This window comes from Ambystoma mexicanum, chromosome 10, assembly GCF_040938575.1.
Source record: "Ambystoma mexicanum isolate Mex_15411 chromosome 10, UKY_AmexF1_1, whole genome shotgun sequence".
Classification (NCBI taxonomy): Eukaryota; Metazoa; Chordata; class Amphibia; order Caudata; family Ambystomatidae; genus Ambystoma; species Ambystoma mexicanum.
The window spans coordinates 1,471,270,728-1,471,298,104 of record NC_090932.1 but is presented as its reverse complement, the minus strand read 5'-3'; the positions used below and the strand labels follow the sequence as shown (position 1 = coordinate 1,471,298,104).

Below are 27,377 nucleotides of genomic sequence, written 5' to 3'. Positions count from 1 at the left end.
AGAGCAAGTCTTCACAGGTGTTCCGTGCCTCTGGCTGCTCTGAAGCCAGACTGGTGGTCGTAGAGACAACCAATAGATTCAGTGTGGTGCATCAGCTGGGAGATGACCAGCTTCTTCAAGAGTTTGCCCAAGAAGGGGTTAATGGAGATAGGGCGGTAGTTACCCGGGCATCGGGGGTCAGCAGAAGGCTTTTTGAGAAGAGGGTACAAAAGGGAGCGCTTGAAGAGTAGCGGGAAGGAACCAGTCGCAGAAATTAGCCAAGGCTGCAGCCAGGGAAGCAATGTTGTTCTTCATAGTTCTGGAGGAGCAGGGGAGCACCTTTTTTGGAAAGGACCTTCATAGAGAGGACTTGTCTAGAGATCTCATCCGGTGATATGGGCATGAAAGCAGAGAGTAGGAGGGAAAGAGAGAGGGGGGCCAAGGGAAGCCTGGCAGCAGCTGATGGAGAAGGGAGGGGTGTAGAGGAAAGTGAGGGCAGGATGTCCTGAGTTTTGGTTATGAAGTGATAGACCAGTGCAGAGCAGAGGGTCAAGGATGGCAGAGGCGAAGTGGAGACTGCAGTAGCATTGGCAAGTTCCTTGCAGATTTTGAACAGTTCAGTCATGTTGTTAGTGGCCCCAGAGATGCAGGCTTGGATATAGGCTGCCTTCTTCGAGCGGATGGAGAGTCTGTATTGCCTTTGGAGCAGGTGGCAGGCCAGTCTGTCTGAGGATGTGCTTGAAGGCTGCCACTTCCACTCAGCAGCTCTGTACTTTCAGAGAGGCTAGGTCGGAATCCTACCAGGTGTTGAGTTTGGAGGCAGGCTTCATGCGGATCCTCATGGCAGGGGCAAGCATGTCCAGAGTGTTGGAAATGCAGAGGTGAAGGTTAGCAAGGGCTGTGTCAGTGTGAGAGACAGTGGCTGGAGTGGGGGTGGGGGGGGTGGGGGGGGTGAAAGTTGCGGCAAAAGCAGCAACTGATGCTCGCTTCAACTGCCCAATTACAGAGAAGGAGACTGGCATTTCGGGCAGAGGCTTAGCTGGGGGGGCCTGAGAGATCCAAGTGAGAGGACAGGAGAGAATGATCAGACCAGGAGAGACGTGAAGTAAGAGGGTTGGAGATGGGGATATCTGCTGAGATGAGAGCATCCAAGGTGTGTCTGGATGAGTGTGTGGGTGGGAGAGAAGAATGGTGGGGGGGGAAGAGAGTCACAGTGGCTGCGGAAGAGTCCAGAGGCCTGCATCAGGAGAGTCCAGGTGAATATTGAAGTCTGTGAGGAAGAGAAGCCTCTGAGGAAGCGAAGCTTGGAGTTGGAATTGGAGGCCAGGAGAGGAGAGAAGAGGTGAGTCCGACCATTTTGGGAGGAAGAGGGAGACCGGACTAAGGGTCCTGTAGATGGTGGCAAGAGTCAGCGAGACTATTGGAGCGACACCAAGCCTGCAGAGGAGGCATTTGAAGGAAGAGTGGGTATGATAGTAGCAGGGACCCATTCAGGGAAGATCAGGGCCACTCTGCCCCCAGACAATTTAGGCCTGGGCTTAGAAAGGATCTTGTAGCCCTGCACGAGGGGTGTGTCAAAAATAGTGACGGAGCTGGCCGTTGACCACATCTCGGTTAGAGCGAGGACATCAAAATCTTCAAGGACGTGGCAGATGTCAGAGGAGTGTTAGATGCCAGAGCGAGAGGTCGTCCGAGGAGGGGTACAGGAATGTGGTAGGCCCATCGGTGGTGGCAAAGGGGATAGAAGGGTGCCAGAAGGAGTGGCAGGAGAAGGGAGAAAGTTGATGAGAGAAATCGGATGCCCATCAAGGTGGAGGAGGTTGGGCTGAGAGCCCTGGACCATAACAGTGCCATTCCGGTGGACATTAATGATGCCCCTAGAGAATCGGAAATATGCCAAGCGTACTTCCCATTGGGTACCACCATTAATGGCTGAAGAAGAGAAAGGTGAGAGCACTGAGATCATATGGGGAATCCAAAGGTCCGGAGAGGGAATAACAAAGAGGATGTCAGTGAAATAAACCTGGAAAGAAACATTGACATGGCTGTCAGCCATGGGCATGCCTGGATTAGAGACCAGGAGATCTTTCTTGAACTTTTTCCTTCCAGACTTCAAAAGAGAGATAGGATAGGTGATTGAGTAGCAGTTAGAGAAGATGGGGGAGATGCAAAGCACTATGGCGGGAGAGAGATGGAGGGGGGAGAAAGAGAGAGAGGGAGCAACTGCACAATGCACGATGAACTCATCAGGCGGTCTAGCACCAAGCCAGGTGCAGACGAATCAGGAACATGAGAAAGGAAGTCCAGACCAGTGAAGAGTCCTGGTACAGGTGGAGGGCGAGCTTGGCGAAGAGGCCAATAGACTTGATCCTTTGCCATCCACAGGAGACTTACTATGCAGAAACGTAGTTCTGCAGTTGTTTCACTCGGAGTAAAGCTGTAACGCTAGAGTGCAGCTCGGGCCATACCCTGTAGAGGCGATGGAGCACTGAGAGCTTGTTGCTGGATGGAGGGGAGGATGTCTAGATTTCTGGTTAGAGGAAGGAACACCTAAACTTCAAACACAACAGCAAATGCAAAACACCTAAATTCGAGCTTCCTGTATAGTGGGTAAATAAGCCTACATTTCAAAATGCAGCAGCAAACGCAAAACACCTAGTTTCAGGATTCCTGGATAGAGGAGGGAAAAAGCCTAAATTTCAAAACACAACAGCAAATGCAGAACACCTAGGGGCGACGTGCAGAAGGCTACAAACTTTTTGGTAATAGGAGTAATAAGAGAGGTGGGACAGTTTAATAGGGAGCAGTAATGGCTGTTCCCCCTGTCCGCACCTTGCTTATCTTGTCAGTCGCTTTGAGTGGCCATCCAATTCTGGATGGAACTGAACGCATTGTTGATGGGAACAGAGTCATTGAGGTGGTTACCAGAGATGGGGATGAGAATTTGAGTGTTGTCTGCGAAGTTGGTATAAATAATACCAAGAGCGTCAAAGATGTCAAAGAGGGGTTTAGTGTAGGTGTTGTAGAGGATAAGGGAAAGCAGGATCCTTGAGGGACCCTGAAGGGGACAGGTATGGAGTCCGCTGAGTTGTTGTCAATAAATATTCTTGAGGTACGCTCACTGAGGAATTATTTGACTCAGGTGACCGCCTCCATAGAAAAACGAAAGTGGGTGCTGAGGTCTGGCAGAGCATATCATGGTCTACCAAATCAAAGGCAGCTTGAGAGATCAAGGAGGAGGAGGAAGGCTAGATTACCTGTGTCCTGGATACTTTTGAGCTGCATTTTCAGGTCGAGGCGCGCTGTTTCTGTGCTATGTTTTGGTCGGAAGCTGGACTGACAGGCTCAAAGGCGTGAATGGTGGCCAAGGAATTTTTGAACTTGTAGGATACGCAATGCGGTCTAAACTTTAGAGCAAGAGTGGTACTGTCGTGATGGTCCTGTAGTTAGTGGGCACAGCCGGTCCCATGGAGGGTTTTTTAAGGAGCTGGGTGACCCGGGCTGCTTTAATGCTGACAGGGACCGCGCAAGTCTTAAAGGAGGGTTGACGAAGTCAGTGATGACCGGGGTCACAGTTGCAGCGCAAAGCTTAATGATGTGAGCAGGACAGGAGTCACCCTTGCAATTGGAAGGTTTTAGAGTTTGGATCGTATCCAGGACTGTAGTTTGGGTGCCTTGGGAGAAAGAGAGCACGGGGGTGTCACAATAGATGTGGTGCAGATTATCAGGACTGTCGTCCCCCGGGTAATGGGTTTGGCAGCAAGTAGTATTTTCTTGGCAATGATTTTGCAAGGTAGCAGATTAATTTTTGCAGCGAGACCAACTTGAATTGTGGTGTTTTGTCAGTTTTCGTGTGTGTATTAGGGGCACGAGGGTTTTCCAGTACCCCCAGGATGGTGAATAATTTAGAATTTGAGCTAGCATTAGAGATTCTTTTGTTATAAGAGAAGGCCTTATTTAATATTACTGCTGACTTCTGGGCCTTGGAGACCTTGGCATGGTTGAGAGCATTGTTAGGGGTAGGGTGCTTCTTGTGGAGATGTTTGAGGACTCTTTTCTTTCTGTGGAGAGTGACAAGCTCGTCTGAGAACCAGATATTAGTAGGCTTAAATGGTTTCAGCGTTTTAAGTTTAAGTGGAACCTGCTGGTCTAGCGCCAGGAGGAGACTCTGGTGGTAGTGGTATGCAAGGGCATCTAGACCCCCGCTGTTGGAGAGGGGGAGGCGAGAAGCGATAGTAGGGTGGGCTTGAGAGTCTTGTGTGAGAGTTTCCGAATGCTTCTGGCCAAAATCCAGATAGGCATGAGAGTCATATTTGGAGTAGGTTTGGGGTGAAGTAGTTTCATTTCAATTAAGTGGTGGCCGGACCAGGGCACTGGCCAGATGTGAGAGATGTCAATTGATGTATAAGAGGTCAGTATCGAATCTAGGATGCATCATTTGGCAGGAGTGGGGGCAGAGGCAAGTTGGGTGATGTTCATGTCCTGGAATGACTGACCAATGATGCAGCTTGGTGATCCGCGCGATCATTATAGCCAAAGTTAATGTCGCCAAGTATTACGCATTTAGTGGCTGGTTTGAGGAAGGGAGTGATCAGGAGGGGGATGTCAGACACTGGGGAACTGATGCAGTTAGATTGTTGGTAAAGGCGGAGGATGTTGTAAGTGTTCTGCGGATTCGTTGTTAGTTTGAGTAACAGTGTTTCATACCCCGAGATGGAAGGAGTAGGACAGCTGCGGATATGGAGAGAGGATTTTGCAATAAGAGCAACACCTCAACCAAGGGTATTTGTACAGTCAGCCCTAAACATTGTGTAGTTGTGGGGAATAGCTAGAGTGAGCAGCGGGCCGGAGGCACTATGGAGCCAGGATTCTGTCATGGTGAGTATGTCAAGGTGGTGGTCGTTAATGAGGTTGTGGATCTCTATGACGTGTGCTCCCAGGGAGTGTACATTGATGAGGGCACAGTTGATTGAGACACCCCGGTCGGCCAGAGTGGTGGGGGCCGGGCTGGGTGATGGTGAGATACTTAAGGAGATATTAGATGGGAGTGGTCGGGGGAGGGGTGATTTCGTCTAGGAGGAGAGTCCCAGTCTTCTCGACTCATCCACAACAGGGTAAACGAGGCCTGCAAATCTGTGTTAGGCAGGCATGTTCTGGGGCATAGGTTGTGCAGTCTGTGGAGGACCAATATAGCACGGGGAGAATAAGGGGATTGTTTTCGAGTTGTTTGCATCCTAGGGCAAGGGGGGCAACATGTTCGGGAGAGGTGGGTGGAGGCCTAGGTGGGAAGGCAGGCATTTTGTTATCCTTGCTAGGAGTGGATGTGCCAAAATGTTTGGGGTGGGAGGGGGTGGGCTTAGGCATGCCGCCTAAAATGGATGAGGGGTAGGGGACTGGAGGCACCTGGAGAGGAAGAGGGCACACTGGGCTGCAATGAATAGGGGAGAGCAGGTTGCAAGAAGGACCAGTAATTGTGCACAGCAGCATATCATTAATGCTCTATTAGCATAGCACTATTTAATTGGAAGGTCCTAAATTTGCTATTAAGTTGCAAAAAATGCAAATTGCAGCAACCTGAACGTTACAAAAGCTGGAGGTCTGCTATCTTGCCTGCTTTTCTTTCCCTCTGGTCCCAAGATGAGAAGCTCAAGACAAACAAACCAACAAAGGCTATTCATTCTCATCAGCCTGCCATTTTGCCTAATAAATATGTTATTTCCCCTTAAGATCTGTACATTCCCGTTGCCTTGCCATCCAGGCAATCTGGTGGTGGGTCTTTTTGTATGAAGGCCGCGTTCTTTACTTGATTCTATTTAGCGGATTTAGGACTTACTGATGGGAAAGCAGCGAGTAAGTGGCTTGGCTCTCAGTGATCTATTCCTCTGTTTTGCTGTAGTTTATGCAGATTTCTTAGTGGCATAATGCCAGTAGTGATGAACATTTGCATTATATAATAAAAAACAAAATGATGGAGCCTCGTTACCCAGAATCCTTCCTCACCAAAAGGTAAACTGATGCAATTGTGGGTACTTTGCAACCATTCTATATCTTCTTCCCCTCACCACTAGAATAATAATGATCCATTTTAACATTGAAGGATAATTGTTTTTTCATTTCTTAACGCGCTTAATACCAGAGATTGGGATCGTGTTTTGAACCTGGATTGCGCTGCGTTGTCTTGCTTCCATGACAGACGTGTTGCCCCTGAGCTATCCCCCTCACCAAGGATACCTATACAGTCACAGACCCGTTAGCCAAGCAATGCCCTTCTCCGTGCTCCCTGGTGGAATAGCACCTGAAACCAGCGGGGATTCCCCAGTGCCCACCTCTCAAATAACCCAGCCAAAAATGCTCATGCAACGTGCCATCATCCGTGGGAAACGTATTTTGTAAACCACAACTCCATGCCAACTAATCTCTTGAAAAGCAATGACACTAACCTTCTAAGCTGGATTCCTCACAAGGGACGGGACGTGTGGGGCACGCAAGCTGTGTGTAAGTGATAGTCAAGTGGCTTAACACACCACCACATTCCTTGCAAACCATTTGGCTAAGAAACTGAAACTGAGACGTAGCAAACTGAGCCAGCTCGAATGTTAAGTTGTATATTAAGCAAACTGTTGATCATAATAAATTGTGATCCTGTCAGTCCTATCAGCACAGCAAAGACCAAGGCTCTTTTTGCAGAAGTTATGCTAATGTACGCTGGAGCATAGTAGCATGTGCCTGTGCATGAGTGCAGTTAAGAATAGTGAAGAATGCCCTGCTGATTATTAATGCACGCTACTATATCTTCATAGTGTTGCTTGTTCAACAGCTACATTGTACAGAACGAAATGGAAATCAAATGTGTATTAAAAGTGGTGCAAATATTAGTGAAACAAATGCACTATTATGCAGCCATACAAAAAGGCTGATTCTCCATTTTTCACAACGATTGTTTTTTACTGCTATGGCAAGAGGGGAAGTGAGGTAAATTTTTTCTTTCTGGGAATGGTGCCCAAAAAAATAGACCATACATTTAAAGTGTTTTAGAAACACCTGGGGGTCATTTTAAATGTAGGCCAATGTTGATGATGTCCGTCATGGGGTGGGAATCGTGAATCCTTAAATCCAGCTGCGCACTACTAGCCGTAGTGGAGACTGCCAATGGTTTAATAAGCTTGCACTGTAGTTAATGACGCTCTTAAATGATCCGCCATACTGTGAGTAAGCAGGACTCCATTCAGCCAGAAGGCAAGGGAACACCTGACTATTCACAAAGGTCGGAAGGATGGAAGCTTAATCTATCTTGCATGCTCCCTTCAGAGGTGGCACTTGCAACCTTGTCTTTGACAAATGGGCTGCGTACATATTTTTCTCTCTAAATAATGGGAAGCGATTATTTGGTATTTGCTCCTACATCTCTGCCCTTTCCTCCATACGTTTCGGATGTAATTCCGGGAAGGACACTCATTTCAATCGTACTGACGAAAGGAGATCATGGACTAGGAGTTGCTGTTATGAATAAAGTGTACTGTTCCGATTACGATTTTTGGGGACATTAAGCCAATGTCCGTCTTCCTTCTTAGGAACACATCACTTTTTGCTTGGATCACCACTAGATCGAAATAGATTTGCTAGCCAATAGAGGAAGATTGAGCTCCATACAACTACTGTCTTATGTTGGTCATGCTACCTATACGCTTCTGACTTTAATGATTAGTTTACTTTTCTATGTGTTTCATGGACCGCGTAATCCATTCTCTCACCAAATGCAAGAAGTGTTTGAGGAAACCACTGGTCTTGGCAACTGGTCCACCATAGCTTTTCTTTACTACCCGGCTGCGTTTAAGGTTCATTAGTGATATTTCCCAAATGCTAGAGACAAGCTTAGGGCTTTTTCTTGCCCCCCATCAAATACCTCATGAAAAGGCTTGTTCTTCTGATTAGTTAAGATGTTTCTTGTTTTACAGAGCTGCTGATCTTCTCATTGTTAGCTGACGAAGAGGGTGGTGGAACATATATGCCTAAGAATAAAGCTGGGTCTCTCGGGCAAATCCTTGCAGATGGTTTGGACACTTGAAATCCATCATTCCAGGGGCTTCATTTTACAGTTCATGCAGCGCCCAGGTCCAGAGCAATGATACAGGCATGCGTGGCTTTTGGTGGTGAAGGTCTGTTTGCAGATAAAATCGTTCCTATATATATATATATGTGTAGACTCCAGACAGGTAACTCGTTCCTTTTGTTTGCCTGCAACACCAAGCCCGTTTTTTAGGTCTCACTTATACAGAACGATTCTCCCGTCAACATCAGCCATCTGTAGTAGGTCCATAGTCTCAAAGCAACAATGCAGGAGGCGGCCATTCCTTTTCCCCTTTCCACACTATTGATGGGTTTTGCATCTGAATGCTGCTGCCTTCCATTTCAAATGACACACCACCTATCCACTGAGCTCTAGCGCTGGAAGTTAAGACTTCAGGAGGCTTCTATATGTACTGAGGGTGAGTCGTGACTGTAGATTGCATGAAGGGCGGGGGCATGCGCTCCTTCATCCCACAGTTATTTTTCACTTTGCCACATTTCTTTTGCCGGTCACATGGCGCTACTGTTCCAGCACATCTGGAATAATGTGGGTTTGGGACTATGAATATCAGACATACTACTTACCTACTAGTGAGTAATGTTTTCTTTAAATAATGGGTTTCTCTGTTATGGATACTGTATCTCTACCGGGGTTAGTTGCTTGTATGTTGTTGTGAGGTCTCATCGCAAGTCATGCATTATTGCTCCCTTACATATCAGGAAACGGACATTGCTGATTGGTCCTACTCTTGCTAGTGATGCATATTTCAGAATGATTCCGTGCTGTTAATCAGTGTGATGTATAAAGCTGCCAATGTGGGAAATGGTTTAGTTCAATCAATGCATCCAGATACATGTGGGCCTTCAGACAACTCTGGGTTACATGAATGCATCTCATTAAATAAATAGTAGAGGCATCAAAGCCTCCAGAATTCTCCATTCGGACGTGCCTATTTATGAACACACGAAACTAATTCTGAATTTATTGAACGACTGAGATGGTTGACCCAGAGAAATCCCTCCACTCTGGTTAGCCAGAAGGGCAAACCAACAAGTCAACTGAGGTCGAAAGAAGGGCCGAAATGGGATGGGGATCTTGCCAAGAGCAAAGACGTTTGGGCTGTCGAGGGAGGCATTCAAATCATGCTATTACACGAAGAAAAGAGCAAAGGACGAGGAGGAGGGGTTCATCTTTGCATTTACAAAGCCAAGCGTGCCTCATTGTGTTGATATGCGCCGCTCTGTGATGTCATATGCAACACCCATTCAACGACATTGAATGTGGCTGGAGCTACTTTCTAAAGTACACCTGCCCGCGCAGCTGCTCCCGCAGGAACGGAAAAGATACTCTGTTGTATTGACATAATTGCTCATTTTGTCAGTGCTTTTGAAACTGACAAAGGAAATGTGCACTGTTGCTGCTAGTCGCAAGCATTTCACTCTTTTTTTAGATGCCGCTCTCACAAACATGTTTTTTTCCTTCCTGGATCAGAATATCATGGGAAAATTAAACTTAATGGGTGACCTCGACCTTTCTGTTCTGCGTATCTGTTAAATCTATTACATTCTTCATTCCACTTCTTCGAACGACTGAAAATATTTACTTTTGCCATTTTTCCACCCTTGGAATTATACAGTTCATGAGGTCCAAGAAACTTTATTGAAAGCTTATCGCACAAAGGTGCTGCATTAAAATAAATTATTTTAAATTGTTCTTTTGACATTGCAGCTTGCACTTTCAAAGACTTTTTCTGTTCATATTCTAGATAGTAAGTAGGTCTTAAACCTAGCACACAGTTTGCGAAACATAATTTGCAAATCGCAGCCCATGGGAGCGACATAAGTTTTGAGTCCTGTGTATACTCTCCCATGCCCTGCTCTCGGCCTCCTGGTGTAAGCAAGAGTGGTGCCATTCATCTAAAAAACATCTGTCCTCGTGGCTTTTCGCTGCTTCATTTCTGTGCAGTGAAATATACTGTATCCGGAGAACTCTGCTCTGCCTAATAGGGAATTAAACCAGCATTGGCAATGCCTCTAGGTCTGGCGTTTACTGTTCTTTGCATTTTGTATTTTGTATTTTATTGTTTATATAGCGCTTTAATCCAAAGCGATTTACAGTTTAACAAGAAAACATAAAACATAGAACATAGAAGCAATAATAATATACATGAATCAAACCAGAAAAACAGCATGTGGAACAATTTGCATTTGAGAAGGAAGAGAAAAGGAGGGGGAGGGGAAGGAGAAAGGGGAGAGGGAAAAGGGCGTAAAGAGAGTAGTAGGGAGGGTAGAGGTCATAGGGGAGACAGGGAAAGATAAAGGAACAGGAAGATGGTATTGGGAGGAGAAAGAAGAGGAGGAAGGGGAAAGGAGTCAGGGAGGTGGGGGAAGAAGGAGTGATTTCAAGGAGGAATGGAAGGAGGAATAGGTGGCCATGGAGCGCATAGGGAAATGAAGGGAATTCAAATGTAGGGGGGGCAAGGAGCTGAAAGGAGCGGAAACGAGAAGAGGCACAAGGAGGTGGGGGAACAGAGATTAAAAATAGATCAGCAGAGCACAGGGAGCGAGAGGGGGTATAGAATGAGGGAAGAGAGGTGAGGTAAGGTCATGAAGACATTTAAAGACAAGACAAAGGAAGTGAAATTTAAGTTGGGAGTGGAAAGGAAGCCATGTATAGGCACCAAGGGTGCAAGGAGGAGAGTGCAAAGTTTTAAAGGAGGATGCGATAAGGGGTACAGGTGTGCAATTGAATGAGAAGAGGAATCGAGCAACGAAGGAAGCCATTGATGATGAGCAATAGGAAATACGAGCGAGAAAGGGTGAGAGAGTAAGAGAAAAAGTGAGTGTAAGAGGAAGGATGAGAAAAAAAGGTCTGAGATCAAAGGTGAGTTGGAGAAGACGGAATAAGGGGCCATCTTCAAGATTGCCAGAGAAATAGCAACTGCGCGTGCAGCGAGAGAGAGAGAGAGAGAGAGAGAGAGAAAGAGCGAGTGACAACGTGCAGAGACAGCACAATTGTTGGAAAAATCGCAGCACTTTTCCCACATGGAGGAAATCCCCGTCAGGAGACATTAGGCAGCATTAACTGCCTGCACATTTCTTTAAGGCTCTGGAGAAAGCAGCCAATCACTGGGGCTCCATTTTGGCGATCCTTGGGACACCAGACACCAGACGTCAGCGTCTACCTTTCATTTTAGCTGAGATTTGGATAGGGTGCAGATCACAGAGGCTCCTCAATTCGCACTCATTCATTTGCCTTCCTGATTCATTTGGCTACAGGACTTGCCTACCATCTCCCGAGTGTAAAATGGCCTGGAGGCATGTGTGCATAACTTAAGATTATTGCTTTTCTGTAGTGTGTTCTTTTACGAGGGGTTCTGTATGCCCGCGGACACTCATTTTCTCTCTGCCGTGCATAGGCTGAACTGTACAGAGAAAAAGAAGTGAGATGAACCTTTTCACCAAGGCTGCCTTCCCAAACAGCTATGCGACAGTGCGCACAATAATTTCAGCACATGAAAAGATATATATTTACATTTTAAAAAGCGGACTGCCGCTGCTTTGCCTTGTGTCCGTGCCAGTCTCAGCCAACCTCTAGGGAGCCAGTTCCTCTGGGGTAAATCACTGCTGTGGATCCGTTTCTGAGCACCGATGGAGGACAGGCTGCATTCTAACAACCAACACAGCTCGCCTACCTCGTAAATCACAGGGCTGCCGCAGTCTCCCTCTCCTAAGAGACCCCTCAGTGGCTAAAGGCACACAGACACGTGACCGCACTCGTGAATGATTGAAAATACATTCAACAAGCCGCTATTGGATTACATCCTCACATTACTACAGAAGTACACACTGTGCATTGGCGATTGTATGGCACAGCATTTCCAGTTGTCAAGCCAACCACCAAGACTACTTCTTGAAGCCCCTTTCTTTTCTTGTAGTATCAATGTTTTGTTCCGATTTATTATCAATCAATGTGTATTTCGAATCAAACCCATAAAAAATACATAGCCATGCCATACACAGTAAATAATAAATAACAAATACAATATATAAGATTAAAGAAGTATTATAATGGAACATTTCCCATCTAATGTCCATGGCTTAAACTAGATTTATTAGGATCGTCTTGTGTCTCTGTTGAGATCCTCCATTGGTGCAGTACCTTTGCAGCAACATTCTCCTTAAGTCTGTTGTAGAAAATGTTTCCAATTTTAAACTGGGAGCACATAGAGGCAGAATTTCAATGTGGGTGGGGTTCACCATGCTCATCCGGTATGCATATTTTCTGGTCTGTTCTAAAGCTGTAGCTCTTAGTTGTTTGCTTTCCGCCTTGGAGCCAACTCGCCCTTGTTCTATTTGCAAGTTATCGTTGCATGATGTATCGGCCTTCATTGTTCTGCTCCATGTCTTAACCACTGCAGAGGCGGATCTCACTTCTGTGGGAGTTGTGAATCTTGAATGTTGCAGGTCAGTTTGTCTCCTTCCCAGGTTACACCTGGTCTGGTGTCTGCATGGACACTGACCAGTCTTTCTTCTTCCAGTCACTTTCCCCTTCATCCCTAGCAGCACCTGTTCTTGAGTGTCATAGGCAGCATTCGGTCTCCCTTCTTCCAGTCAGACGGCCCGTTCGATGTCTCCAGGCTCACATTCGGGATCCGTCCTTCCAAGGAGGTCACTGACTTAGTAGGAATTCCAGTCGAGGTTTCATTTCTCGATTAGACTAGTTTGGAAAGTTAAAAAGGGGTTTCATTTCAGAGGATATGCTAATTGCATACAAGTGAGCACCAACGATTGCACTTATGTGTTGCTTTCCTCCTGAATACAATTTTCGACACGCATAAAGGAGTGTTATCATGAAGAGTAAATGAAGGTGAACTCGCCTTTACTCTTCATTTGTGTGCTCCATTTTGTGAGAGCTAAACCTGCCTGCAAATGATGCTTTGCTGGCAACATTTCATAGTGTATTCTTATAGAATGTGCCTGCTCTTAACAGGTGCTAAACCCAGGCGTGTTCCGTAGGAATCCCTTGGTTCACGCCTATATGAAAGTCTCATGCAGTCCTAATACCTGGTGCTCGTCAAGACGAAGGAGGAAAGCAAAGGAGATGCAAACTCGGCTTTGCTGCCTCCTACACCTTGGAAAGGCACAAAATGAGCTGTAGCATAACATAGAAGCAATAGACTTTGCTTTTTACGCCTTCATTTTCCACTTAGCTCGTTTTAAAATGACCCCCAATTTTAAAATGTAACTCTTAAAGATAAACATTAAAACATGCGCCTTTTCTTATACTTTGGTTTGCTATGCCCAAGTTTGAAAATATGTATTTTCTTGATGCATTAGATTTGCTAATTTAAAATCCCTCTCCTTATGCTTCCCTCCTTGCGGACCCTATACACTTCTCTCTATCTCTATCCTTTTCCCCATTCTTTTCCTTATTCTGTCTTCTAATGCATGTCCCCCACTGTGCAGTCCTGCATTTTTTTTAACACATTTTTTTATTCATATAAAACGAATTGACATAGCTATGTGCCCCCTTCTACATCCCGATACTTTACTGGTTGCTTAATTTTCTTCCTAGCTATGTCTATTTTGGTTGTGATTCTTTTGTGTTTTCAAACGATTTCCTTTCAAGCTTTTTTTTTCGAGTTTATCTCCAAGTCAGGCCTTTCTTTGAAGCCCCTTCCTTAAACCATTTCTTAGGCTTATTGGTCCACTCTCATGCCAAGGCACTTTGACTCAGTTTGTCGAGATGGGAGAACTGGGACAAAGCTCCCCTCAGCTTTTTCTTTCTTCCTTGAGGCATTAGTATTACAAGGATACAGGCTTGAGTATGCAGAGGGCAAAATGTAATTGCGCAGAGACTAGGGCAGGTCCATTGGTGAGTTGTGAATGGGGCCTTTGGCGATTCGTGATAGTAGCAAGTCCCAAAATTTGGCAAAAACAGTAAATGGGTAAGAATTATATACCCATCCAAAAGTGGGCCGCAACAATATTACAGGTTACTACTACCTTGGAAGGCTTCTGTATGCAGCACTTGCAGGCCGTCTACGTCATAGGAACACGCATCATTAAACACCTTTCACTCCTCCTGATGCTTTTGAGCAAGAGTATATAACAGAAGAAAAGCAGTGGTGCTGGTCCGGAGTCACATAGTACTCCAATGACTGCATGCAACATGACACAAATTAAAAGCGGTCGCTAGAGTGGCGCTCTGAGGCAACCTGCCGGTACAAGATGTTAGCGATATGCTCTCAAGCCTTTTATAGTTAAGCAAGTGCACTTTGTAGCTGGACCAATGCCTGTTAGTTTAATGGGGTGCGTGTAACTTTGCTTGCTCTTGGCAAATGTTGCAACAAAACTGAGGAGTCCAATGTTGCTGGCAAGAGCGCAAAACAGGGCAGATATCAAAACAAATATGAAACTGCCATATACCTGGGTGAAGCCCCAAGGACCTCTCAAAAGCCACCATGGAAACAACCTGTAGCGTGTCATTCACGCGAGTCCCTTGAGAGGAATCCATCCTCCGTCCAGCGCAAGTAGAGAGGGGTGGGGAATAGTAAATCCGATTTGAGGTAGGAAAAACTGTGTCCCTGCATTCATTCACATTTAAACTCTTACGTTATTGTTCCAATACTTTTGCAGGGCTATAAAGATCCCTTTTGAATATGAATGTCCTGCTTTGATTTTTCTGTTTCAGCAGATGATTATGGAGGCTGGTTGTGGGCAACTGATAGAAAGTTGATTTAGCACAATTGAGGGCTCATGGAGTGAGAGTTTGTAGGTGGCCTGTTGATAATCGGGTACATTGCATTCAGTAAATGAGTCCGCTCTTGATGGTCTTCATTTGGCAGCTATTTGGGATGATACAAGGCTTGGGCCAGTGTCAGGAGGCATATAAGGCAATGAAATGCAATGCCCCGAGCACAGATGAAGTCAAATGAGGCTGGACTGTTCAGTAGTGTCATAGTTATTGAGAGATGAGCTTAGATGTCAGTTTACAGTTGGGCACTTTGAGAAAGAGGATGTGATGAAAGCCTACTAAAAAGGACACAGCTTCGGTTGTCACTTCTCAAAATCGTCTAGTCTTTGGGTAAACTAACTTGGGTCTGTGTGCGCCCCCCTCCATTGTTCCCCTAGTTTCCCACTTTTAGAATGTTATTTATTTTTATTTTTTTTTATTTACTTGTCTACAATCAAAACATATGTTATTTGTACTTATGGAACTGAAGGACGATCAGGCTATGTTGAGCCGTTTTCTCTCAGGAGCCAACTTGCTCATAAGGATTCTAGCTGACGGCCTAGGAGTAGGCACAAAACCCGCACACTCAGGCTCACCAATATTTGGGAGTATCTGTAGCCCAACATAGCATATTTGGCTTTAGAACCTGGTTGTTGGTGAATTGTATTGAAGTATGGAGCTCTCTTCTGGAAATGTCCTGAACAAACCGAATCCCCGTCAAAATAGGTGTCAGGCTCAAGGAAAGGCCTGTGAAGTTAGTTATGAGCTGGAAATGAAAACTTGACCAGAGCACAAAAGCTAAATATTGGGACCTGATTTTAATAAGGGATGTCCCGGATTGTCCCTCACTACCTGTGGATGAATGGATAAGGAGTGTTTAGACTGTGCCTTATTTCTCACTGTTCCACAGGTTTTGCATATAAAGGAACTGAGGTACATCCTTTCACCCACTAGCTTCCCAGACAGGGCAAAACCCTTTCTCCCATTATGGTCTGGACCTAAACCACACAGAGACCATTATGCAGTCTGCGCTCCTTCATACTGCAGAACGTACAACAATGAGTGATAACAACCTTCCAACATTCCACTGTCCACATGGAAGAGAAAGACCCTAGCATGGGTACAAAGTAATGGTATCTCCCCTTTACTTCACCCAGACAACTTGCCATGTGCTCACTTGCCCTACAATCACTTTGCCAGACATTAACTTCCCCATGCATTTACTTCTTCTTGCTTTTACTTCGTCTGCATAATCACATTATTAAGGTAGCAATGGATAGTGGTTAAGGTTAGAATTGGGATCAAGGCTGGTTAGGGGGAATAATATTGGTTAGAAAAGAGTGGGCTCAATGGGCCTCCCCCTGTAATGACAAAGTGAATTCTAGGAGAAGTGAAAGACAGAAGTAGTTACAGTATGGAGAAATAAAAGTGACAAAGTGCATTATGGCTATCTGAATGTAAGGAAGGTAAAGACCTACATCCCAATGTAAGGTATTGCTCTACATTGAACATTAATGCATAGATAACTGGCCGCCTCTGTATTTGGTAAGATTGTTCTCTTAAAGGGAAACAGACCTGCCACAAAGATTCCTTCATTCCTTAGTGACACTCTGCAGTGTGCTTTTCATCTTTTTTTTCTAAGTTAAATACAGTTTGCTGCCAAACTAAATTATTGTATAAAGACTGTAGGATGCCTTAGTAGATGGGAACATATGTAGCCCCAAGCATACAGGCAGCTGGCAATTTTCATTTTGCTAAAGGACCCGCTTTGAAGTTATTAGGTTCCAGGCATTCCAAGCTGTGTTCACAGGCAAGCTCTGAGGAGCTTAATTTGCTCAATTCTTTCGGTTGCATTTAGAACTTAATGTCCCAGCCTTAAACATCATAGGCACATTTCTCATTCTTATGTGGAAAATCAGATGTGAGCACCTCTTCTCTTGTAGGGGTCCAGTTACTTGCTGCATATCCAAGACCTGTTGGTTTTCTGGGTACCTCATTCGGGAGCGATTTTAATTTGTATTGTAAAAGCAGTTATGTTGTAAATACTTAGGAATGTGACATATTCACATTCTGTGACCTCCTTTGAGCCCCTCCACATTCTCTAAAGTGTCAGATGCCCCAATAGCAACAGAAATGGGTGCTGTCTATCCTGTCTACTAATTGGGAATCATTGTTGGATCAGGGCACCCCTCTGGCCGCTTGATCCCGGGTACTGTCAGGAAGCGTGCTGGGCACTAAATATCTCTGTGATGGTGGTCTTAGTTAAGGAATGTTAGGAGTGCATACCCTTAGTTAGGTCCTGATATCTTTTTTTAGTTGCCCATCCAGAGACCCCCTTAAATGTTCTTCAGGGAAAGTATTCTCAAGGATAGGGATTCCTAGGGGAGGGCCGCCCGGATAACTGTTCGGCTCCCTCCTCTCATTGAGTTATCCATCCCGGCAGTTATTATGTCTATCCATTCTGAGTTTTAGGTGAAATCCTTAGGCCCTATAGGGTTCCCAAGTGGGATCCTGAACTATATTTGTCATGTGTTCTATTGATCCTTCATCGTGGAATAAACCATAAGGACAGAGAATTTGCATTTGATGGATGTATAGGTTAGTTACAGATAAAATGTACACGCATCTAAATCCCAAGCTACCTCAATTACCTCATCTTTTGTGCAGGAGATTAGTATGTCTGAGTTATTTGGGCGGCCATTACCATAGGTCATTAGTGGGAATCTGTGAAAGGTTTTGACAATCCAGGCACTTTGTTTGTTTCACTTTTTTCAACTCTGCTACTTGTTCACAAGCTGTCAATCCAAAGTGACAGCAATTCTGAATCACGATTGAACATAAATACAATATTTCAGCAGTGAGTGCTGTTGCAGATTTTTAGTGGTTAACACTGGAGATACAGTGGTCGGAGAAAGTACAACTTTACGCTTTTTCTTAGTGGCTACAAGAAAAATTGATTGATTAGCCCCATTTAATAATAAGTTGCCAAAAGTGAGGAGGTGGCGCTTCCAGGGGACACTGTGCCATGGAGGAGGAAGATGAGGGATGCCGGATGGTAGCTGAAAGACGCAAAGGCTTATGTGGCAATTCAACATTGTTGGCGCAGCCTAGGGGGAGCATGTAACATGGGAAGAGCAGGTTCGGAGACGGGCAGCTAACAGGAGATCAGCGGGGCAAATAGATGAATCATGGGGACGTCATCCGAACTGTAAGAATTGCCAGCGGGGAAAGCCCACCTGGCAGCCAATGGGGAATGGCGGTCGCATCCTGCCGCAGGTAGTAACACTGAATAAATCAAGGTTTCATTGGGAATATTACATGGAAAGCCCAAATTCTACAGATAAAATATTCCAGTGAACATATGCACAGTATTCCTGGGGCTTCTGTTTCCTGCAGAAATGTTTTAGTGCAAACCCTTTTTTTTCAATTTCATTGAAAATGATTGATATGATAAGTTATTTATAATGTGCTTAATACCCAGAGGTTTACAAGCGTGGACCCAGGGATCGAACCTGTGTTACTCCGTGTCGTCTTACTTCCAAGGCAAGCACGTTGCAGCTGAGCTAGCCTCCCATGCTACAGAAATAACCCCAGAATGGAAAACACCTTAGTCTGAGCTTTCCATAGACCTTTCCTTGGAATGTTTTCAAATTGGGTTTTAAATCTATAGATACTTTGCAAATTATACCAATTTCCATAAGTGTTGTTTTTGTGTAATGTTATTTTCAACTAACGATATACAGGATTATATTTTCCAAAGAATGCAGATTCAGTAGGAGATCCACAAAAAGGAATATATAATGCATACATTTGCCCATATTTTTAAGGAGGTGGGGGGACTGCTCATTCCAACATTGCTGAGACATGTGATTGCGATAATGCAGAGTCATTGTAACATTGTGAATCAAACACCTCATCGGGTTCTTCAGACCTTTGAATGACCGCATTCATGCAGATCACTTATTGGGGAGTGATGGATGCTATGCTTTTATATTTTATAATATTTTATAAAGGATAAAGTACTCCATTATACAAAAATGCGGCAAATCTAGAAATAGTTCAATTACGTAAGACTGGTACTACCTAGGGCAGAGTCTTCCTTACTAGCACTGCAGAAAAAGGGTCTCGGAGTACTGCTGTGATGTCAACACAGACACTGAATGCTGAACCTGCACAGGGAACACACAAATATATCGAATTAAAACATCAAGCGGAAACTTGGCAAACAGCTTTTTATAAATTACTATAAAAATAGTTTTTCTATCTGGTCTTTCGGCCCATCACTTTTGTAAGAACCTACAAAGTGACGTTTCAGGAGAAGAAAAGGTTCCTCGCGTGCAGCTGTACATCTCTCATGTTTGATATTTTATCAGTTAGCCCACCCTCTTTCTTCCTGCATTATGTTTCCAGACACACAAGCGGCGGCTCCCTCTAGCTAGTTCAATGTAAATAAAGATGTTGATGATTTATATAAAGCTGAGTATATTGCAATGATCTCGTCTGTTTTGTAATAATGTTCTCTTGGCACCAAAAACCTCTGCACGCTGAGTTTTCCCAGACCCTCGACTGATGGAGGGGGAAGTTTAAAGCTCTCACTAAACACAGAAAAAGCAAGCACAGGAACTGTTTGACTATTTAGTTAATGGTTTTAGCATTGCATGTGCAGCACTGAGAGCTGCAGGAGCGCTTCATGGAGAGCCACATGTGTACACGCAGCGTTTCACTTACATGTGAGAAAGAATAATCTATTCTCAAAACCCTATCAATTCGTAGGCGTGGTGGAGGTGATAGGGCAAGGCCAGGGTATTGAAATACCTCTTGCCAGAGTAGGTCTGGAAGGTGCAGGTGGAAATGATTTTCCAAGGAATGTGCAGACGATGGAGCCTGTTCATTTGTAGAGTGGAGAGGAGAGCTGGATGAGCCTGACTCTCTGGGGAAACATGGATCTAAAACAATTTTTAGGTTCCAAATGGAGTCCATTTTCTTGAACTAGACTTAGACAGGCTGCACAGTGTGGAAATGAGTTACGAAGAGCCGGGGTGGGAGCAATGCGGCCCATTGGGCCAACCAGAGATGAGAATGGCTTGACATTTTTGGTCCGGTGCAGCACATTGTTGCCACAGGCCCTTTCTTTTGTAAGGTCTTGACCTCGCCTTTCAGACTCTCTCTGGCTTCAGGGATCTCTGCTGTGTCTCCCAATGCAGCTGATATGGGGATTGATTGTGGGGATGGGTCACGATTTCGTGGTGTGATTTTGGGTTGGTTAGTCTCTCCCCACAGGGTTGCCCTCTCTCTTCTTGCCACTTGCTGACCCCACTCTTGTGGAGGGGACTCCCTCTGACTAACAGGCCTTCGGTATATGTGTGTGGAGACTTTTCCAATTGACTGCTTAACTGCTAGAGTTTCTGTGTTAGTTCAGGTTCCACTCCTTCCCCTTGTGGTTTTAATTCTCATTTCTGCACCTGCATGAGGGTTGGGCTCTTTATGACAAATCCTGACAAAGTTTTGGGGAAGCATAGGGTGCACGGTGGGATCCTCACAACACAGTCCCTGTGCCCTGCCTCCCGTAGAGCCTGCTTAGTCAGCCCATCCCTAATGGCAAACTAAATTATATATATTCTTCTGAGGCGGCAGTGCCTGCAAGCAAGCACCCGAAGTTTCACTCTAGTTTGCATCCAACAGACTCATATCAGTAGTGCCTGAAAATGTAGCATTGCTAGTTTTACCTGAAGAGGGGGCAGACGCATGCCGCTGGCAGGTGCCATTTTGGTAGTACTTTGTTATAAAGCAGGTAAGTACCACGTCTTTAATGCATAGGGACTAATAGAAGAAAAACGATCGTTCTGAATCTGTCTGGTGTCAACATCCGCTCTCCTTTTTTGACCCCCGCCATATTCCATTGCTGGTAAACCACACCTGCCAAGCAGTCATTCTAACTCTGAAATGCAGGAATCAATGAAAGGCATCCGATAGTGTACATTCTAATACAGAGCTGTTCAAAGTGCCTTTTAACATGTGTATACTGAAGTAAGCTGTCAATTGAGCAGGGGCGTTGCTGGGGGGTGGGGGGGGGGTAAGGGGGCTATAGCCCCTGATCTTTTGGTTATAGCCCCGGATAGAATCTCAGGAGCTACAGCCAAAAGTCTATCTAGCCCCCAGTTCCAACATCAGCTTAGCCCCGGGTCTTTTCCAGACCTAGCAACTCCCCTGCAATTGAGTAGTATCAAAGTTCAAGTGCAGAAAATGATAATGCTTTCTTTCATATCATTGGGAAACATAGGCTCTGTAAATGAGTGCTTGTTCTAATTCTTCCAACAGAAACTGCGAGAGAAGCAGAAAACGGTGCGAGAAAGCCATGGGCCGAATATGAAGCAGGCAAAGATGTGGCGAGATTTTGAGCAGCTGATGGCATGCAAGAAGCAGTGTTTCCTGAAACAACAAAATCAGAGTTCTATCGGTCAAGTGATACAAGAAGGGGGGGAGGACCGGCTTGTTTTATAAAAATGTGTTATGCGCCTATATACTACACCCTGTACAGTAAAGTCTTCAAATTGACTTTAGAACGTTTGGGCAGGTACTTTACACACACATGCAAAAAAACAAAGACATCGTGATAATAATCGAAATTCAAACAAGATGAAAAGTCAAGGGTATAGTGGTATTCTAAAGTATCTCATTGAAACTAGGTATAAGCCGGCCTCTTCATGAAATCACCACAAAAGCCACATGTCGAATTTTACAGAAATCGCACTAGCAAGTAATGCATTCTAGTATTGTATCTGTGGTCGTTCTATTTTCCATAGCAAGAGTACATGGCCTCCGAAGGCAGGCTGCACTATTGTGGTGTTGTGCAAACATCATTGTGACACCCCAACCTGAATCAGGGACCGTGTGATGGGGAAACAGCCCTCTTTATCTAGATGTGGGGGATCACTCAATTGGTTGACTTGTAGCACAGTACTCCTGTTTTGAAGGTTTGCACAATGCCATAGCTTAAGTTAGTCTGTTTTGTTTCTAAAATGACAAAGCATTTTTTTCCAGCTCGGGAATTGTCACATCTCCTTGGCACTCAGGGGTGTTACAAACAGAAGACTGGTTTTTACCTCTCCCCAAAGTTTCTTTTGTTCATTTGTTATTAATAATTATTTGAAGAATAACAAAGATGACTGCTTGGCATAGAGTTCACCATTCCACTGTAAAGCAGCCACTTGATTGATGATTTGGTCAGGAGGAGTCAAAACAGAAAAGAGAGATCTCCGTGTTACATCTCCTGTGCGTGCCCCACTTAAACGACTCGCCAAGGCAAAGGGTGCTAATTGTTTCCAATGTCCGTTACCCAAGAGTGGAGATTTGGAGACGAAGTTATACATGTTGCAAAGTTTGAATAGTTTATATTAGCAAAGGTACACTACAGCTCTAGCAGGTTTCAAGGCACTTCATAAAGCGATTCTTTATACATCCTGACACGGTGCACATCAACAGAATAGGCTGAAGATGAAACAGAGCAGTCCAACTGGAAAAGGAATGGCATCCAGCAAGGTTGGAACACATTCTGTACACCGTGCTACCAGGTGCCGTGTGAACTGCACCGTTTAGTGCTGCTGGATTAAGAATCATTTCATTTTCTGGGTTTCAGCTGACTTAAATTGTTTAGTTTTTTCTTAATTCAGAGCTGGATGTATTCTATTTATTTTGTATAACTGAAGTTAAAGAGGTTTGCTCCATCTGTTTTGTTAATTTTTTAATATTCTATGACGTTGACCTTTATGACTTTGCATTGATTTAACATTTTCTAATCTGTTAGCTGAAACAGTTTTTCAGATTTAGACGGTACACGTAAACCCCTTCTGTGCTTTGTGCCCCTGCTGTCATGGTGGAGTAATCCTTTATTAATCAACATGCTCCTAATTTCTAGAACCAACCCATGCCATGCCTCGCCCACGAATAACCTTCAGTAAAGTGAAAACATTTTGGAAACTCCCTTTCTGGTGTTTTAAGAAAAGGCAAGGCTATCATTCATATAACTAAACAGAAATCGGTCATATATATGTTGTGACATACAGACATGTAAGAAGTTTAATCAGCGCAGATCATAGACTTTGGGGCTATTATGCTTCAGCAATGTTTACATGCTTACAGCCCTTTTGAAGCATTGCAACTCAAAAACAATAGCTTGTGCGTAATGGCCCACTTTAATTTATTTGCTTAGACATTTTTATTTAAATACCTAGACAGTCCATAAAACCTGTTCTATACAACTTGAGAATAATGAACTGCATAGTTTCAAAGAACATATTTAAAAAGCACTGACTTCTTCCTGTCCTGGCAGAGGTTAAGTATCTGGGATTATACAATACCACGACACTCTAGTCAGGAACATTATAAGTATGTATTATTTTCCTTTTAATAGTGAAATCAATTCCCATTTAGCAGAACTAACTAAAGGGAAACTTTAGTAGAAAAATACTTCCTCACCCAATCACAAGGCTTCTCTTCCATCACCATGTTCCCACTGCAGGATCCCATATTTGCATTACCAGCAGCCCACTTAGTCACTCGAGAATATCATAGGCGGACTTGAGAAGACTTGCATACCACCCTGGCAATGGCAGGCTCAGGTGACCAACAGACTTCCACAGCAACATCATCCTCAGAACCAAGACAGCGGGACCATGGCTCTGACTCAACATGAAAGGCTGTTTTTTCCTTTGTTTTGCTAAAAGTCTCCTTGCTATGAATATTGTCAGTTCATTTAAGTGTCCATGTCCTAGTGTATTTTGAATGGTTGTGTTTTAATAAACCGGTTAAATGAACAATCAGGTTGCGTGTTTATATACAGTGTGCCTCTTGACTGGATTCTAAAGGTTTGCGAATATTGGTAAAAATTTCTAAAACCAATGTGACAATGCCTACGATATTTACTTTTCTAGGTGAAGTCTGCCTTAAGAATTTTTTCATTGAAATACATGTGACTATATTTCAGTTTAATGCTTTGAAGGTTGCCTAAAGACATGTTCAGATCAATCCATTTCAGTAAGATAACTGCCCATGCAAAATGTTAATGTTTAAATTTCTCCCTTAACCAGCATTACAGTAGCCATCCTTGGCCAGAAAAGCAAGTTTATTGCATGCTGTTGGCCCAAAGGTGTTAGTCAGCCCTGTGAAGCTGAAAATGAACATTTCCTTCCAGTGCTCAACACATTTGCAGATTATATACACATTTGAACAATTTACATAATCAAAAATATTCTGTTACAAAGTCATCTCTCAAAATCCCATTGGCTTTACCTGTATAAGGACATCTAATCCCACTAAGTTCTAAATCCCTATTGGACACATTGACAAAACAGAGTCCCCTTCCCTTCCCCACCTGCTTTCTTTCCATAATCAGTCACGACATTCTAAATATAATCTCCTTATTATCAAACAGCCATGTTTCTGATCAAGCAATATACATTTTATCAACCCCGACGTGCTGGCATCCCATGTTCACTCCTCCTGTATTCCTTCACGTTACCTTATTTGCGACTACCATCTGAGATCGTACAGCTTCTAGCACATATCCCGCTTATCTTCTTAAGAGCCCAAACGAAACCGATAAAAAACTGGCAAACTGCCTTCCAGCACCTCTTCCATGTGTTTTATTAACTAACCCCAATTCGACTCACCATTTGGCCGGATTTAACAAGTTGACTCTCTGCTCCCAGGAAGATTTGTTTCCCATATCCACAAACCCATCTAATCGTAAACTCACGACCCAATGGCGCTCCATTTAATCTTTGCCTTAAGTAACCATTTGATTCTAAAACCAGCTGCCCAAATTTGGTTTGCTTCATTCCTCCTTCCTTGACCTGGTCATTCAACCCTTCAGTCTATGCAAAGTTTACCCCTGCAAACTCTCTGCACCCTATACGAAATCCAGCTATGAGGAAATAGTGATATGCGATATTTCTATGTACTGGCAACAAACCTCATATTCCCCTAATGTCCCAGAACAAGTCTTCCATCAACCATTATCGAATCCCACATACATGTACATTGCTCATGACTACCGCACCCCTCACAGTGGCTTTCCCCTTGCAGACTTCTCTTTCTTGCATGCATAAAGTTCTTTGCTTCCCACTCTAAGCATTGCACGTTGTACTCTCTTACGTGATGCAAATCTAAAATGTATCCAAACTAAACACAAAGTAACATTTATTCAATTCCATTTACCTACACTGAACACATGTTAAATTGCAACATTGCGTCTAACCTAGCCACACCATTTTTCTAATATGACGTGTGCAACGTGAACCTTTTCCCTGCATTGGGACATGAAATGTGCATACCAACATTCCCCTCTTTAGTTAATACCTTAACTGATTAATGTAATTATTGCTCATTAATAAAAATCTTCTTGAGGAACCCAAACCCTATAAACATCCTGTATGCTCTTCCCACTTCCGGCATACAAGACAAAAACAACCATCCACCATTCCTTCCGCAATCTACCCAACACTCCACATAGCAATTCAAATCCAGTTGAGGACACAAAACAGTGCCTGGAGGCCCACTTAACCCTGGTTTCATCCATGACTCAGTATTTGTGACCATCTGATTTGAGATGAAGTGGCCCTAACCATGGACAGAGTAACTGACATCATTGTAGCTGTTCTAGGCATCTTGGCAGAACAGCATCTCAAGAGCACCTGACATAGACAGAAAATGATAAGCAATAAGACAAGAACAGGCATCAGTATCTTCACAGTTAAGCTCTTCCAGGAGGACACCCAGGGGAATGAGTCTATCCAAGTATAGTCTTAAATCTCAGCCTCCTCCTCCATGGCCACTCGAAGTTTGTGTAGCGCTCCAATTGTTTGGAACAGGATACCATTATCCAAATCATTGGGGGGCACATACTTGCAACACATACTCCCTATTTTCTGATACACCCCATCTTCCAAGGCTGTCAGAAGGTCATGGGTGTAGCAGTTCTGCAATGTCATAAGATGCAAGACTCTCATTTCTTCCTTTATAGAACTGAACATGAATTCGGAGTGGTACATAAAAAGAAGCAACTCATGCCTGGTGACCTGCAGCCCTTTTGCATTGGTGATGGCCTGGACACCAGAATCCAGGAGGGAGGTGAATACCATTCCAGCCCTGCTGAAGATACGGATCCTATTGGGAATGTTCTTTAATGCCTCTGTAGAAGTTAACAACAGATAGTTGCTTTCATCTCAAAAGTTACATTCTCTCATTGTCTATTCAGAGTCTTAAGTCCATTCAAATTAGATGGAGGAAAAGGATGCAAGGGCACAGGAGACAAAGGAGGCACTGAGGTGGCCAAAGGCAATGCACTTGACACTGTCAATGGGGCTTCAGGCACTACCATGATTGGGGAGTGCAGTGTTGCGATACTGCCCACTCCCTGCCAAGTTGGAAATATGCAAAAGGCCCACAAGACGAGCAAGGGTCAAGTAGTGCTGATGTCACTCCAGTAGGATAAGTGATACGAAGAACTCAACTACAGTTTGGGTTTGGGCAGACCGGCACAGTGCCATTGCCCTTAAAACACAGGGAAAAATGTGTAAGTAACTGGATCTTAACCGGTTTCTTGAGCCACGTAAGACATTTCACTTACAGATTCCATGTCTCAGTGCAATCATCATTAATCTGTGCCACTGCTTCTTCACTGAGCCCCCTCATTCCTCCTGCTCTGCAACTCATTACCACTTGCTCCCATCAATAATTTGAAAAAACAGAACCTTCAATTTTCGATTGTGCCCTCGAGTTGCTTCGTACATTTTCGTACTCCTTGTTTTCCTTCTTCGCACACTCATTTTTATCAACAGATATGGGTGATGCCTGGACTGACTGTCCTTTAAATTGCCCTTGTACTCTGCATGAGGCAAGGTGTACAAAACACTGTACTATCTTTGGAAACACTTCACTTGGAATAAACTTTCGGGAATGCCAGAAGCATGGGGGATAAGAGATTAGATATAACAAGAATCTGAAGACCTTTAACTCCCCACCCTTCTCATATGACCATATCACATATTATATCTGGCAAAGCCATGCACATCCACAGTACTATCCAGACCCACCCCTTCATCCCCAATTAGACCATGGTCAATATCCCTTTTTGCTCTGTGCATTAACATTTCATAAAACCCTACAACACGAGACACATTAACATTTACATTCATATTACACGTCATACCTAAACAAGGAGAGAAGAAACAACAAACAACAAACAAATATACATCCTAGTACTCATGTTTTCCCACTATCTCTGCAATTTTCATAAGTCTCACTATCTGTTCTTCACACTGAAGCCCTAATTGGGATGAGCTACGACTTCTATAGCATACTTAACTTAGTATTTATTGACTGATCTTCCTTGGTGCTTTGTTCTCATGCCGGTGGGGGAGTGTTTGGATCCTTCCAGACATCTAACCGGTGTATCCAGCATTTGTTGCCCTCCACCTTCACTGTGCTGGGAGTTGCATAGACAACCTTGTACGCCCCAACTTCGGATGAAGGACCGAATATACACTGAGTCCCCAGGGAAGAGTTGCGGACATTGTCAAACTTCAGCCTCTTG

The 27,377-nt window shown here is 44.2% G+C and overlaps 1 protein-coding gene across 1 annotated transcript in view; it reads left to right on the top strand.

Moving 5' to 3' along the window:
* The window catches only part of IFT81 (intraflagellar transport 81), a 1,594,755-nt gene extending 1,573,415 nt beyond the window's left edge, over positions 1–21,340 (top strand). The window contains exon 19 of the mRNA XM_069619559.1: positions 21,104–21,340. Within this exon, the coding sequence (XP_069475660.1) occupies positions 21,104–21,286 (183 nt within the window). The 3' untranslated portion in view covers positions 21,287–21,340. The remainder of the gene's footprint in view (positions 1–21,103) is intronic.
* The last annotated feature ends 6,037 nt before the right edge of the window (positions 21,341–27,377 follow it).